Source organism: Oenanthe melanoleuca, chromosome 5, assembly GCF_029582105.1.
Source record: "Oenanthe melanoleuca isolate GR-GAL-2019-014 chromosome 5, OMel1.0, whole genome shotgun sequence".
NCBI lineage: Eukaryota > Metazoa > Chordata > Aves > Passeriformes > Muscicapidae > Oenanthe > Oenanthe melanoleuca.
In genome coordinates this window covers 16,817,812-16,834,169 of record NC_079339.1, presented here as the reverse complement: position 1 = coordinate 16,834,169, position 16,358 = coordinate 16,817,812, and the positions used below count along the sequence as shown (strand labels likewise).

The 16,358-nt window shown below is 41.6% G+C and overlaps 1 protein-coding gene across 1 annotated transcript in view; it reads left to right on the top strand.

The window, feature by feature from the left end:
- MUC2 (mucin 2, oligomeric mucus/gel-forming) overlaps window positions 1-16,358 on the top strand; it is a 61,096-nt gene that overhangs the window by 15,428 nt on the left and 29,310 nt on the right. The window contains exons 21-36 of the mRNA XM_056492405.1: window positions 493-603; window positions 908-1,087; window positions 2,016-2,255; window positions 3,448-3,604; window positions 4,665-4,793; window positions 6,606-6,756; window positions 7,443-7,486; window positions 8,045-8,245; window positions 8,575-8,604; window positions 8,941-9,369; window positions 9,946-10,095; window positions 11,035-11,175; window positions 12,332-12,943; window positions 13,620-13,778; window positions 14,953-15,564; window positions 16,215-16,349. Coding sequence (XP_056348380.1) covers window positions 493-603; window positions 908-1,087; window positions 2,016-2,255; window positions 3,448-3,604; window positions 4,665-4,793; window positions 6,606-6,756; window positions 7,443-7,486; window positions 8,045-8,245; window positions 8,575-8,604; window positions 8,941-9,369; window positions 9,946-10,095; window positions 11,035-11,175; window positions 12,332-12,943; window positions 13,620-13,778; window positions 14,953-15,564; window positions 16,215-16,349 — 3,481 coding nt within the window. The remainder of the gene's footprint in view (window positions 1-492; window positions 604-907; window positions 1,088-2,015; window positions 2,256-3,447; window positions 3,605-4,664; window positions 4,794-6,605; window positions 6,757-7,442; window positions 7,487-8,044; window positions 8,246-8,574; window positions 8,605-8,940; window positions 9,370-9,945; window positions 10,096-11,034; window positions 11,176-12,331; window positions 12,944-13,619; window positions 13,779-14,952; window positions 15,565-16,214; window positions 16,350-16,358) is intronic.

Below are 16,358 nucleotides of genomic sequence, written 5' to 3'. Positions count from 1 at the left end.
CTTTCTTCTTTGGTTTTGTCATTCCTTATTGCCTGCCATCATAGTTCCCAAGGTGTTCACACATTCCGTCAGGATAAATTGTGTATTTTCAGTGCAGGCAAGCTGTATGAATGTGGCTTCCCCCCCTCCCCCCCAATATAACATAAATTGCGTGTAACAGAACTGTGTTACAGTGAGAGCTAACTATCATTTGTGAAAGAAATCCAAATTCTAAGCTTAGAAACTTGAAACGTATTTTTAAAGATATATTCCTCATTGCCCCACTCTTCTTCCCAGCCTGAGACTGTGTTAACTGTTTATATGTATGTATGGAAGTATGCATATATGGCTGTGCATATATAGATATATGAGTGTGTAGGATCTCACATTTGAAGGAGCAGTAACTACTTATACATTGTGAATATTTAAATGGTTGTAATCATTATGAGATTGAACTACAATGAAATATTCTACCTAATTTTCTCATGTTCTTTTCTTTCTCTTTTTTAATAGGACTTCTGTGGCGACAAAAATTCCAGTGGCTCATTCAGTATCATCACAGAGAATGTCCCTTGTGGAACTACAGGAGTCACCTGCTCAAAGGCTATCAAAATGTTCCTAGGGGTGAGTGGTGATAGTCAGTACATATCAGTAATCAAGTATTACCAAAAATGTAATTCTCCAAAGTCACACCCTTAAAAGCAGCTATAACAAGCATCAGAAGCCCTATCAAATTATTCTGTAAAGGTGTAGGTTCTCAGGTGATGAAAAATCTCTCAAACAGAAGTGCTACACCATTCCCTGCCATATTGGAAGTCATCCCAGAGTTTGAGCTATTGGTTTCAGAATGAATTGCATTGTTACAAGTGTCTTATATTTTGTCTCATCATAGAAGTTAGTGTTACAATATTTCTATTTTCTCTTTCAGAAAACTGAACTGAAATTGGAGAACAAAGAGTACAAAGAAATTCAGCGAGATGTTGGTGATGATGTGCAGTATTGGAACAGGACAGTCGGGCTGTACTTGGTTATTGAGGCTAGCAATGGTGTGATGCTGATCTGGGACAAGAAGACCACTGTTTTTATCAAGCTGAGCCCTGATTACAAAGTTAGTGCCTGTCTGTCTTTTTCTGAAGTAGTATTGTGAATAGACAAGGAAACATAATTCTGACATTATTCTGACTCCTTGTCTAATTCCTATATCCTCTATGCACTGATGATTAGCTTGCATTATTACCATCACAGCTTGCAGAAGCACTTCTGAGGTTTCTTACAGTCTATCACAATGTATTGCACAGAATTCACAGGATGTAAGTCTAATAGAGATAAACAGGCAATACTCTTGAGTTTGTGAGTATTGATGGCCAATCACCCAGAATAATTTAGGGGATGCGGACTGGCTGCATATGTGCTTGGAAACCTACATGCAGTCTCAGCCTTGTCTTAAAACCAAACTCCCTATGCAATGTATGGCCATGGTTCTGGTTCCTGAAATTCAGTATGCTGAATTGGAGAATATTGAGGCATTGTACCAAAAATTCACCATTGAGGACAGATTGATACATTTTCTTTCAAGAAAAATGGATCCCTGTAATTTCTTTTCCATGAATGAAGAAATGGTTTTCATTATGTTAGAAACTTTTAATAAAAACAGTTTTGAGCAGAAATGAATTACCTCAGATTTATATTAATAGGTGAGTTATGATAAATTGAGAAGAACAGAGAATAAATAATTCTTCTCAGCTGTAACAGGCTTGGGCACTCTTTAATATCTTAAATTGGATATGGAGACAGAGATATGGAAATACACCAGATATAATTGATTTCAAGGAGGGAAGACATGGCAGCTGAATAATTTGTTGAGAATGGACAAATAAAAATTTATTTTCTGTACAAATGATTTGATAGTAAAGATGAAAGTCATCATTTACAGAGACAGTAATTTGTCGCTTTTCATGTCAATGTTTTGCTCTTACTTTGCTAGAGCCTGTTTCTCACTTCCATGGTATATTTAAAAACTCAATTTTCTTTCCCAGGGCAAAGTGTGTGGTCTGTGTGGCAACTTTGATGACAAGGCAAACAATGACTTTACAACAAGGAGTGGACTGCAGGACTCTAATCCTCTGATTTTTGGAAATTCCTGGAAACAATCTCCCATGTGCCCAGATGTCACAAAAGAGATTAAGCCCTGTGATCTGAAACCACACCGGAAATCCTGGGCAGAGAAAGAATGCAGCATCATCCAGAGCGAAGTCTTCGATATTTGTCACTCCAAGGTTTGTAGAAGACAGTAGGTGATGGGACAGCACAATGCATTTCTGATAATGCAGAACCAAAAAGACCATCAGAAATGAATGAACAAATGGTTAAACAGAGTGATCTTCAATTAACACTTCAGTACATCTACAGATGTCAGCACATATCACGTGGCCTTAGTCAAAGTAGTCTGAATCTGTGGCAATGGGACTGTGTGATGGTAGCCCCAGTTGTACAAAATTCATCACCACAGTTCACTGCTACTACTCTGCAAGTTAGCTTCAGAAATGTATCCTGAACAGGTCTTTGTTTGCTCCAGTTGCACCATCTCTTGTTGAGAGACTTTCAGTATTACAAGTACTGAAGGACCTTACAATCATCAGACCTATCTCCTGATGGAAATTAATACTAAACATGAAAGGTGGCTGTTGGAGGGGCTACTAGTTGTAGTATTCAATCCACAAAAGGATCTTCTTAGACACCACTGACATCACACAGTTTAGATAGACAGATGCTGGTACTGTGCCTCCAAATTGCCACAGCGAACATTGTGACAGCCCACAGCTCCCAGAGTACAGTGCACAGAGAGCATTGCTCTGTTTCTCATCTTGTTCCTGATGTATGGTAATATTGACAACAGTTTTCTCTTGACTCACAGTGGAGAAGTCACAAACAATTATTAAGTTAATTAATTTACTATATGTTTCCATGTGGTTTACTTCAGCAGCAAAAATCCAGTCTAAGTTTCTCCTCTTGCGGTCGCAAACAAAAAAAAAAAGCTATTTTTTAAATGTGTCATTGGATAAACTCCAAAAATTCCATAAATTATATGCTTCATATTTGCTGTGAATGCAGCCTTTCTGACATTGTTCAGCATTTGGTTGGCAAAGCTTGCTAGAAGATAAGACTTCACTGGCGTAAATTCAACTTGATTTTTGGAGCATTAAATGGAACTCTATTAGGAAATGTGAGCACTGCCAAGGACTCTTTGTTTTTTCAGTCATAGCAACTTACAAAGGAGCTCTATTATTTTAAGTCTGTTATTCCTCAGAATGTATTGAGCAGCTTCAAACTTGTAAATGTTTGTGATTTGGTAACTCTTAGACACAATCTCATTCCTGGCCAATTCAATTCCCAAGTATCAAGAGCTCTCAAACATATTAGTTTGAAAACTAGTGAAATGAACTGGGGCATCATTTCTTCCCCTGACAGGTGAACCCACTTCCTTTCTATGAAGCTTGTGTTCATGATGCCTGCTCTTGTGACAGCGGTGGAGATTGCGAGTGCTTCTGCTCTGCAGTTGCAGCGTACGCCCAAGAGTGCATCAAGGCTGAGGCCTGTGTTTTCTGGAGAACTCCTGATATCTGCCGTGAGTAACAGATAAACACAACTGTATCTTTTAGTTGTTTCAGAAAGCCAGTCAAAGAAATCACTAGTACTGTCACTGCAAAGTCATGCTGGCTACTTGGTGAAAACGTTTCTCAGCATATCAGGGAACACTAGGGCTAGTAAATTTATGTATCTCAACTCTCTTTTGTTCAACCTGGCTCTTCTTTTTTCTCTTTTTTTTCTCTTATCTCTCTTTTCTCTTTTTCTCTTTTCCTCGATCTCTTTCCTCTCTCAGTTCTTCAAATTACTCAGAATTTGATTTTAGCAAAAAGTATATAGCACTCCCATGCTTTAGCACCGAACCTTATCAGTGTTGTGTGTATTAAACAGTTTCCATTAGTGATGCTAGTATTCATACCAGTACACCATAAATGAATATAAAATATTATTGAAATTAGTATTACCCAAAAAGCACTCAATTAAAAATGTTGAGATTCTAAGTAGCAGAAATATACAATTTTTTAATTTAAAAAATTCATTCAAATTCAGAATTTGGACTAATTGGAGCTTTCAAGTGTAAGAAGCCAGTGAAACAAAAATTCTAAGTTTCATTCTGCTCTGATATATAAGTTAATAAAAGCGTCTTCCTCTGTCTCTAGTCATCTAAGCTGAATTTAAGTTGTATTCATAACGGCTCATATGTTTCCACTTGGACTTTCAGCCTGTGTAGTACAGCAAGATGGAAGAAAAAATGTTTAGAAGTTTGCTAGTAGTTACAGAAGAAAAATATTCTCAGAAATATACCTTTGGTTTTAAACTAAAATTATTTTTAAAAAAATATCTTTGTCTTTATATCTTAAATCTTTATAATTTGAAGCATTTTTACCCAGTGGCTTGAATGTTTAAAATTTCAGTCTTGGACACTGGTGTTTTTGTGTATCCTAAGTTTCAGTAGAGTAGCAGAAAGTCCAGGTCTTGTGCCTCAAGAGAAATTTGGCCAGCTTAGCTTGTAGATTGATGCAGCTTGTACCATTGAAGGCCTGCTCAGAACTGCATTCTGGAAACCCTGTTTTTAATCAGCTTTTCTCTTTTCTCATCAGCCATATTCTGTGACTACTACAACCCTCGCAATGAGTGTGACTGGCACTACGAGCCTTGTGGCAGTAATATCACAACCTGCAGGATGATCAATAATGTCAGCACCAACTTTACAATACCACTACTGGAAGGTAATAAATTCCTTGCCATTTTATATTGTGTTTTATATAACTTTGTTTAGATATCTTGCAATAATTATGGACTAGTCTGTCAACTTGATGAGATGTTCCTAAATCTGCTATATTGAGTTTGCCTCCAGTCTTACATAGATGTTTCCTGTAACATAATTTATTATTTATTAACCTCATTGGTTGATAGTTACATTGCTGTCAGCCACAGAACTAGTCTCTGCTTGGATAGTCCTGAAACATGCATTATTATTACATCATGGTAATTTTGAATCCCATGCAAAAATATTTCAAAAGCAGGAAAATCGTTGATATGGCAAAGAAGCAAGTCACTGATAGTCGGGCTTTTTTTACCTTATCATTTTTTATGTACCAGGTCATCTTGCCTTTACTAGATTAGTGTGCAACATTTACCTACCTTTACACTGGAAAATATCTTTCACAGCAGACACACTGATGCTGCTATATATTGGATTCTTAATAGAGATTCTGTTTCCTTTGTAGATGAGATATTAGTAGGTGACAGTCCTTGTGGTTGATAATGGAACAGAAATTTCACATTAAAAAGCACTGTAATAATCCAAGAATGTGAAAGATTTTACAAGTATCTTCTGGTTTACCACATGGTAAAGCTGGAGAAAAAACCTGTATTTTTAGCCATAAAGTCTTTTTGGTCTGGACTGGAAGCACTTATGTCCAGTTTAGGATTGGCAAGAAATGCCTTGAGTTTGACTTTCCTTTGAACTGCTGGTAAAAAAATTAAAAGAAAAAAAATCAAACAAACCAAAACTCAAGAGAAATGAAACAAAGCAAAATACTACCACATAACCCTACTAAAAAATGAACAAAAAATCCCTAACCAAAACATTTTTTAAAAACCCAACAAACCTGTGTTTTAAAACAATTATTAGAAAGATTTGGGAAGTATCAAAAGGCAGATTATTATATATCCAAGTATCTTTCTGAATTATTTTTGTTGTTTAATTTCACTAGTAATATAGAGCACACCTATTTTTATTAGGGCATCTTAAGTACAGTCTGGCAGTGTAAGTACCAGCTAATTACATGGTGCTTCAGTATAAAGGCCATTTAGAACTCCAGTACAGTACAAAGAGGACTTCATATTATATTTTTCATATTCATATTATTATTATTATTATTGTTAAGTCCTTAATAATTTGACTTAATAAGAGGTTATTTGGACAAAGGAGATACAATAATAATAGCAGAATACTATTTTTAAGTGCATTCGCGTGAAAAATGGAATGAGAATTGATAGTAAATTAATCGTTTGCATTGAAGTTTGAATCACTGCCCAAGGGTTAGGAAAAATACTGATAAATTGTCTATTTGAGGTAAAGATACCTGATGTATTCAAGGTATATAAACAAGGTCTAATGTTCCAAGAAATGTAGTGAAAAACCTGTTTGTTAGTGAATCTGCTTCCATATTCCTCATAAAAGTATTAGAGTGATCTATACAAAGATTGGGGTGTTTCTTTGTCTTAAAATTACTAGCTGCCCATTAATATGAGTATAAATTAGGGATTTCTCTAAGGTATTGAACTAACAAAAAGAAACTTCACTAGTTTTTGTAAAAAAAGCTCTTACTTAATCCTCCTCACCCCAGTATTATCAATGAAAACTGTTGAAGTCTTTTGGAAAGGCTAATTGTCCATGATTTGATTTGAATGGGAAGTTTTAGATTTCTTTCACTGTGCTCGATTCAGTGAGAATGATTTACCTTCAGATGGTAACGTATCACTGAGTCAGCTTTTTGTACTTTTTCTTCATCCTGTATTCTGTTCATCAATAGGCTGCTACCCCAGATGCCCTAAGGACAAGCCTATTTATAATGAAGAGACAAAGGAATGTGTGACTGAAGATAAATGTGGATGTTACCTCGAGGATGGAACCCATGTACCCCCTGGGCAAGAAGTAGTCACAGAAGACAACTGTACAATATGGTATATAAAAATTACTTGCAGTAATTCAGGAAATAATTTGTGTATGTGGAGTCCCTAATTGATGTTACTGGACCTCAAAAACTTCAGCTGAAGAGCTAGTATTCTTGTATTTCATAATTTTCCAAACCCATAATAATCCAGATTTCAGGTTGGTAGTGTTATTATAATAAATGTATTAGCAAATTCACTAGTCATACCTGTCAACTGTCATAAATTATAATAATTAAACCTGGGTGAACTTCTAAAGCAACTTTTCAATTCTCATGACTCTTTGGGAATAGAGGGGCTACTCTGCCTTGTATTCTCACTTAAAACTGGGTCTTCCACATCACTGTAATCTGAAATAGTTTTGTCTTGAAAGTTGAGTCCCAACTATGTGCTTAGAGTGTTGGCAATAACAGCACTTACACCTCTGGCTCTGCATGGTGATCAGAGAATGATCTAGCTGTTAAGTTCACTCTGCAAAACAATTGTTATTGCAGTATTGCAACTTGCAATTGTATTGAAAGTGGTGACTGAATTTGAAAGAAAAATGGTAGGCAATACTAAAAAATATAACCAGAAAAATATCCAGTAGTGTGAATGAAGATCAAGTGGCAAATATCTATGCTTCTGTGCTTTTGACTCTGCTAACAGGTGTCATAAAACATCAGCAATATTTTAACTTTTGAAATTTTTTCTTTTAGTGTCTGTGTCCCATCAGGATCCATAGAGTGTAAACCAGTCCCAGGTAAATAACATTTGGGTTTTTCTGGAAACAAAAAGAAAAAAAAATCATAAACTGCTCTGTCTGACTCTACAAAAGACTTAGTATTGGTTTTGAATAATTCTTTCCAGTGCTAGTGAAAGTTGTGACTGAAGAAAATTTTCCAGCACCTTCGTTGAACTTTGCTGTTAAAACTTCTGGTTCAACCTTTTTCTCATACCCCTTCAGTATTTCTCCCCATGTCCCATATCCAAACTAATGGATTTCACCAGGAGTTGTACTTCCTGGACATGTAGTTATTAATACAGAAGTGTCAGTTAGTAAAATGCAATTATTATTTCTCTCAGAACATTTTAAAACCTACTTTCTAAGTCTGTGCCACCAGGCATTTTATTCAGGACTTGATTAAATATGTCCTGTTGCTTTAAATGTAAAGATAAGTTAGCACAATATGGTAGATCTAAGCTCCAGGTACAGCTCTGAAAAACACGACTCATGTAAATGCTCTCTTGTCCATAAATATTTTGCCTCTGCCTTTTACATGGTAATAGAAAAATTGCACAGTAAAGCTCTTTCTTGCAGGGTGTCCTTGTATCATCAATGGAACACGTTATGAAGTGGGTGAAGTTGTGGGAATAGTACAGGATGGAGACATATGTATAATATACATTTGTGCAGAAGATGGTTCTACAAATGCTACGATCGTGCCTTGTCCAACAACTTCACCTACAGCCATTTCAACCTCCTTCCCTTCCAGCACTCTTACCACCACCACCACCACAGGTAAATCATCAATACAAATATGATCTAAAAATTGTTTTCTTTAAGGAAAATATTTTAAATATAGAATGTACAATTATATGTGATTATAGTTGACACAGAGCCATATTTATTAATTGTTTTATCACACCACACTAAGACTTTTAGCATTTTTAATTGATTTATTTCTCGTGAAAGAAATTGTAAGTATAAATGTACAGGGTGCCTTCCTATTTCTGAAAAACACATGTTAGCTTTACAATATCCTAATGGGATAGTAGAAATAACGTTAGGACTGTCTTTTGACTATTTCTTTTGAAATGATGGAGTAATCTCTTTTTGTTCTATTTCAGTTTCCACTACGAGCCATCCAGTAACTACAAGTAAGTTATAAATACAAATCAAAGTTATTAAAAATGTCAAAGGCAATCATTGAGAAAAATATATTTTAAACAAAAATGAATAATTTTTTTATAATTTCAAAAGTGCCATTAGTATAGCAAGAAGAAGGACCTTTAAAGGTTTCAGCTTGGTGATTTTATTTTGATGAAAAATTTCCAATTTAAAGACCTGGTAATGTAGAACCAAATTTAGAACTCTTTTCTTTGGAAAGATGACAAATTGCAATGCAGTCCTCTAATCCCTAATAGAAGAAAATAAACAATTTCTCTTCTCAGGATGTTCTCTAAAAAGTCTGAAATCTCTGTCTTTTCTTGCAGCTCCTTGCTTTGGACTGATCTGTGATTGGACTGAGTGGTTTGATGTTAGCAAACCTGAAGAAGGTGATGGTGACTATGAAACATATGAGGAAATAAGAAACCATGGAAACAAAATATGTACAGCTCCTGAAAAAATTGAATGCAGGGCTAAGGATAAACCTGATGTGAGCTTAGAAGAACTTGGTCAGAAAGTCCAGTGTAATGTTACATATGGGCTAATCTGTAAAAATGATGAGCAAGATGTAACTATGTGGCAACTTTGCTATAATTATGAAATCAGAGTAAACTGTTGTGAGTGGCAAGAAATACCTTGTGGGCCTACAACTACACCTACTACACCACAAACTACAACTTCAACCACCATCAAGACAATACCCACCACCACTACAATCAGGACTTCAACCACACCTATACCCGAGACTTCCACAAGTGAGTATATAGCACCAGTCTTCACTCCAGTAACCTCAACATCTACAGTTATTAATGGAAAAATACTCTGTGATCTTACTTTGCCTTTGGAGAAATAAAAGGTTATTGGCTACTAAAGGCAAGTCACAATCACAGAAACCATTGATCTGCAAGGAAGTCTTACTTAGGAGGGCTTGGACTTTTGAGTTTTTGCTGGAGAGAATATATCCAGAGAAATGAGCAGACCACGTTTCTAAGACCTGTTGGTAGAGGCATTTTCTGGGTGGGGCTGCGAAGGCTTCCTTCTTCAGGCTGACATGGTCTTTCTGATTTTTTAAGAAGCACTTTCCAGCACCATGCCTAATCCTTCATTAGGAAAAGAGGGCCATGACCTCCTCTGTGCATGGATGTCAGCAATTCTGCTTTCTGGGGCCAGAAAGGGAGGGCTGGTGGTAGGGGCCTTCGCAGTGCTAAAGGTGGGCTGACCTGTCTATGTCTGTAGCAGCTGCCTCATGCACAGCTTCTGTTCAGTTCACATTGAGTCCCACTCATGCCTTTGTACCTTTGTCTGTTTTCTCTCCCTGCTGATTCTAACAGGCACACCAAGCACAGCATCCCCGACAACAGAACTGCCAACCACTTCCACATCACCAGAGACTCCCACCACCACCACCCCCACTACCACCACTACCACCACCAGAGGACCAACAACAACTGTTCCACCAACAACCACCACATTTACAGAAGGTATGATCCAAAACCAAATAATTCCCACCAAAAGCCCTGTGCCTCCAACTACAGTACCAACACAGAATTCTCTTGCTCTGTTGTCATTTGTGTTCTTGTTGTGGGAGTAGTAAAGATCCATGAGCACCTCTGTTTGTGGCTCTGGATGGGATCAGGGATGGGTGTAACTTCTAGGCATACAACAAAATATCATGTCACCAAAGCTGGCATTTTTGGCTGGGGTACTTAAATGGAACAAGGATTTAGGGGTCCTTGGGAGAAGATCCTGTCTTCCCTAACTTGACAGTGCTCCAAGGAAGTACTTCTTCCTTTGCAATGTCAGAGCTAGTGGATGCCAGCGTCTATAGATGTAGGAAGCAAGGATTTCTGTGACAGGCTTTTGGGAACAGTTTCACTCTGCAGACTCTCCCTTCCTCTGAAGTGTGGTCATTGGCTGATGAGATCCACTACTCCTCTGGGAAGCCCTTCAGACGGCTGGCATTGAATCAGTGGAACTCTTATGACAATGAGGCAGGAACATATTCCTGTGTGTGCTTTGTTTTAAACCACAAATTCCCCTCTCAGCTCTTGCCCCAGAATTTAGGAAGGAGTTTAGGTAATGAGGCAGAGATAGAAGCCCCAGCCACATCCAAAGCATTACTCCTCCTCATCGCTTGCTTGCTCTTTCTGATTTTGGGAGAAACATCTTCCAGCACTATCCCCAGTCTCTTCACTAGGCATGGAGGGACATGACTGTCTCTGTGCATGGATGCCAAGGATTCTGCTCTCTGAGGCCAGAAAGGAAGGGTTGGTGCTATGGATCTTTGTTCTGTTAGGGTGGGCTCACCTCTCTAGGTCTGGGGCAGTTGCTTCAGGCATAACTTCTGTTCATTTCACATTGAGTCCCACTCATGCCTTTGTGCCTTTGTCTGTTTTCTCTGTCCCTGCTGATTCTAACAGGCAAACCGAGCACAGCATCCCCTACAACAGAACTGCCAACAACTTCCACATCACCAGAGACTTCCACCACCACCACCTCCACTACCACCACCACCACCACAGGACCAACGACAACAACAACTGTTCCACCAACACCCCCAGGTCTGTGAAGTATGATCCAAAACCAAATAATTCCCACCAAAAGCCCTGTACCTCCAACTACAGTACCAAGAAAGAATTCTCTAGTTCTGTTGTCATTAGTGTCCTTGTTGTGGGAGTAGTAAAGATCCATGAGTAGCTCCACTTGTGGTTCTGGATGGGATCAGGGATGGGTGTAACTTCTGAGCAGCCTGTGGTCAAGCCTGGCTCATTGTCTGGCTATTTCATCAGGAACAAGGATTTAGGGGTCCTTGGGAGAAAGTGTTGCCTTCCCTGATGCAACAGTGCTCCAAGGAGGTATTTCATGGTTGTGCCCAGCTTACACAGCTACTGAAGTGATGGCAATGTTGCTTTTGCCGCTACAGGATGGTGTCCTTGAGCTGGAAAGAATGTAGTCACTGGATGCGTAGTGTGCAGTTGGTGTGGGTTAAAGTTGGTGACAGTGGCATTTCAGGCTGTGTTTGGACACAGCTTTCTCTCCTGTTTTGTCTCTGTGGCCATTGCTGCTACTTACCAGCTGTTTGGGCTGTAGGAAGCTTCCATGGCTATTGCTGGCAGAGTTTGGGGAATGGTGTCAGGGTGCAGATTGCCCCTTTGGACAGACACAAGCTTTGGGCAGCTGGATTCTTCCAGCATTCCTGTTGGTGCTTGGCTCCAGCGATCTGTGTGCTGCTGGGAAGCGGCTGAGGCTTTGTCAGCAGCGTGTGTCCTGTTGCCTGCTTTCCCTGTGGTTGGGTTCCTTCCCAGTGTTTAGGTTCTCCATGAGATATTGAGGTGGTGTGCATGGGCCAAAAAGATGAGAGTGGCAGGAGTCCCTGCTTAGTCCCACTCTGCCTCCTGTGTCCATCTTGTGTGAGTGTTTCTGTGCACACAAGAGTCCATACAAATCAATGAGACCCAGCTGTGGGGGGAACAGAGAGAACTCATCAGTGCCTGTGTCCTGATTTGAGCCTGGAGTGGTTTGTAGGGCCAAGAAGGAGAGGCCTAGCCACACCACTGAGCTTTCTTGTGGCCAGTGTTGGCTGGGTGCAGTAGCAGCATGAGGAGCACTGTTGAGTGCAGGGGATGCCCAAGGCACCAGCTTTGTGTGAGCTGGTGCCCTGCATTGGTGTCTCTGTCCTGTCTGTTTCTAATTGTCTGTTGTGATGTTGCCTCCCAGAGTGTGACTGCATCTGGTCGGACTGGATTGACATGACTTACCCAAATGCTTCTGACAAGAACAGTGGTGACTACGAAACCTTTGAGAACATTTGGAAGAACTACCCCTCCTGGGAGTGTGCAAAAGTTGAAAATGTTTCATGCCGAGCACAGAAATACCCCAACACTTCCATTGCAGATTTAGGGCAGAAAGTGGAATGTAGTGTTGATGTAGGGCTCATCTGTAACAATAAAGATCAGCAGATAGGAGGTATAATTCCAATGCCAGTCTGCCTCAACTATGAGATCAGTGTCTGCTGCATCCCCAACCGCCCAGAGTGTCTTCCAACTCCAAGCACCCCGAGCACCACATCTTCCACAGCTTCACCCACAACGACCAGTGTGTCCACTCCAAGATCAACAACCACTCCAACGCCAACACCAGAGACTCCCAGCAGTACCACCCCTACCACCACCACCACCACTACGACCACGATGACCCCCAGCACCCCCACCACCAGTGGCAGCACCTCACAGACAACACCAACTGTTCCTGTCTCAACCACACCCATTTCAACTACTTCAAGCACAGCTACGCCCACACCAACATACACCACCACCACACCAACTCCAGGTACTACTCTGCTGTGTGCTTTCATGTGTTTCCTTGCTGTGGGGAATTGAAGGTCTGTGAGCACCTCCACCTGTGCCTCTCTATGGGATCTGAGATTGGACTAATTGCTTTGTATCCTCTGAAATGGCCTTTGCCCAAGGTGGCCCTTGGGCTGGTTGTTTCAGAAGGAGCAAGGACACAGGGACCTATGTCCTCCTCCCCTGTGGAGGTATTGACCCTCTTGGTACTGTGCATACATCCTTCCCTGGCCACAGATTCCTATCTCAGCTCTTACTCCATGAGTTAGTGAGGTATTCATGTAATGAGGCACAGATAGAAAGCCCCCAGTAGGTGAAAAGCATTGTTCCTCCTCCTCTCTTCCCTATTGGTAAATCTCTCTGATTTTGTGAGAAGCACCTTCCCGCACTATCCCCAGTATCTTTACTAGGCATGGAGGCCTGTGACCCTGTGTGTGCATGGCTTTTAAGGATTCTGCTTTCTGGGGCCAGAAAGGAAGGGCTGGTGCTAGGGAACTTTGTTGTTCTAAGGCTGGGCTGATCTCTCTAGGTCTGTGGAAGTGGCCAAATCTGCAGCTATTGTTGAGTTAGTGTTGAATTCTATTCATTGAATTAATTCCTACTGTATCTCATTCCCTTGTCCCTTTGTTTGTTTTCTCTGTTCCTGCTATTTCTAACAGGCACACCTCCACCAACACCGAGCACACCCAAATCAACAACGACTCCTTCAACACCGGAGACTCACACCCCCAGCCCTCCGAGCACAACAACAACAATAACGACAACCACAACAACAACAACAACAACAACAGCGGTTACTGGGTCACCAACTCCTGGAAGTATGTTCCCAGCAGTAGTAATTACCACCAAATTCTTCAGCATCTAACTACATAACCAACAAATAATTTTCTGGCTCTGTTATAATTTTTGACTTGTACTGGGAGTACTGAAGGTCTGAGAGTGCCTCCATTTGTGGCTGTGGATGGGATCAGGGATGGGTAATTTCTGGGCATTCCAGGAAATGCCATGTGGCCCTAGCTAGCATTTTGGTCTTGCTGTTTCAGAAGGAGCAATTATTTAGGGGTCTTGGGGAGAAGATTTTGGCTTCCCTGACTCAACAGTGCTCCAAGGAGATATTTCATGGTTGTGCCCAGCTTTGACAGCTACTGAAGTGATGGGAATATTGCTTTTGCTGCTAATGGAAAGTGTCCTTCAGCTGGACAAAATGAAGTCATTGTATCCAGGGTGTGCAGTTTGAGTGGGCTAAAGTTGGTGACAGTGGCATTTCAGGCTGTGTTTGGACACAGCTGTGCAATCCTTCTTCCCTTTCCCTCCTGTTTTGTCTCTGTGGCCATTGCTGCTACTTACCAGCTGTTTGGGCTGTAGGAAGCTTCCATGGCTATTGCTGGCAGAGTTTGGGGAATGGTGTCAGGGTGCAGATTGCCCCTTTGGACAGACACAAGCTTTGGGCAGCTGGATTCTTCCAGCATTCCTGTTGGTGCTTGGCTCCAGCGATCTGTGTGCTGCTGGGAAGCGGCTGAGGCTTTGTCAGCAGCGTGTGTCCTGTTGCCTGCTTTCCCTGTGGTTGGGTTCCTTCCCAGTGTTTAGGTTCTCCATGAGATATTGAGGTGGTGTGCACGGGCCAAAAAAATGAGAGTGGCAGGAGTCTCTGCTTAGTCCCACTCTGCCTCCTGTGTCCATCTTGTGTGAGTGTTTCTGTGCACACAAGAGTCCATACAAATCAATGAGACAAAGCTGTGGGGGGAACAGAGAGAACTCATCAGTGCCTGTGTCCTGATTTGAGCCTGGAGTGGTTTGTAGGGCCAAGAAGGAGAGGCCTAGCCACACCACTGAGCTTTCTTGTGGCCAGTGTTGGCTGGGTGCAGTAGCAGCATGAGGAGCACTGTTGAGTGCAGGGGATGCCCAAGGCACCAGCTGTGTGTGAGCTGGTGCCCTGCATTGGTGTCTCTGTCCTGTCTGTTTCTAATTGTCTGTTGTGTTGTTGCCTCCCAGAGTGTGACTGCATCTGGTCGGACTGGATCGACATGACTTACCCAGATGGTTCTGACAAGAACAGTGGTGACTACGAAACCTTTGAGAACATTTGGAAGAACTACCCCTCCTGGGAGTGTGCAAAAGTTGAAAATGTTTCATGCCGAGCAGAGAAATTCCCTAACATTCCCATTGCAGATTTAGGGCAGAAAGTGGAATGTAGTGTTGATGTAGGGCTCATCTGTAACAATAAAGATCAGCAGATAGGAGGTATAATTCCAATGCCAGTCTGCCTCAACTATGAGATCAGTGTCTGCTGCACCCCCAACCGCCCAGAGTGTCTTCCAACTCCAAGCACCCCGAGCACCACATCTTCCACGGCTTCACCTACAACGACCAGTGTGTCCACTCCAAGATCAACAACCACTCCAACGCCAACACCAGAGACTCCCAGCAGTACCACCCCTACCACCACCACCACCACTACGACCACGATGACCCCCAGCACCCCCACCACCAGTGGCAGCACCTCACAGACAACACCAACTGTTCCTGTCTCAACCACACCCATTTCAACTACTTCAAGCACAGCTACGCCCACACCAACATACACCACCACCACACCAACTCCAGGTACTACTCTGCTGTGTGCTTTCATGTGTTTCCTTGCTGTGGGGAATTGAAGGTCTGTGAGCACCTCCACCTGTGCCTCTCTATGGGATCTGAGATTGGACTAATTGCTTTGTATCCCCTGAAATGGCCTTTGCCCAAGGTGGCCCTTGGGCTGGTTGTTTCAGAAGGAGCAAGGACACAGGGACCTATGTCCTCCTCCCCTGTGGAGGTATTGACCCTCTTGGTACTGTGCATACATCCTTCCCTGGCCACAGATTCCTATCTCAGCTCTTACTCCATGAGTTAGTGAGGTGTTCATGTAATGAGGCACAGATAGAAAGCCCCCAGTAGGTGAAAAGCATTGTTCCTCCTCCTCTCTTCCCTATTGGTAAATCTCTCTGATTTTGTGAGAAGCACCTTCCCGCACTATCCCCAGTATCTTCACTAGGCATGGAGGCCTGTGACCCTGTGTGTGCATGGCTTTTAGGGATTCTGCTTTCTGGGGCCAGAAAGGAAGGGCTGGTGCTAGGGACCTTGTTGTTCTAAGGCTGGGCTGATCTCTCTAGGTCTGTGGAATCGGCCAGATGTGCAGCTACTGTTGAGTTTGTATTGAATCCCATTCATTCCCTTGTCCCTTTGTTTGTTTTCTCTGTTCCTGCTATTTCTAACAGGCACACCTCCACCAACACCGAGCACACCCAAATCAACAACAACTCCCTCAACACCAGAGACTCCCATCACCACCACCACCAGCCCTCCGAGCACAACAACAACAACAACGGCTACTGGATCACCAACTCCTGGAAGTATGTTCC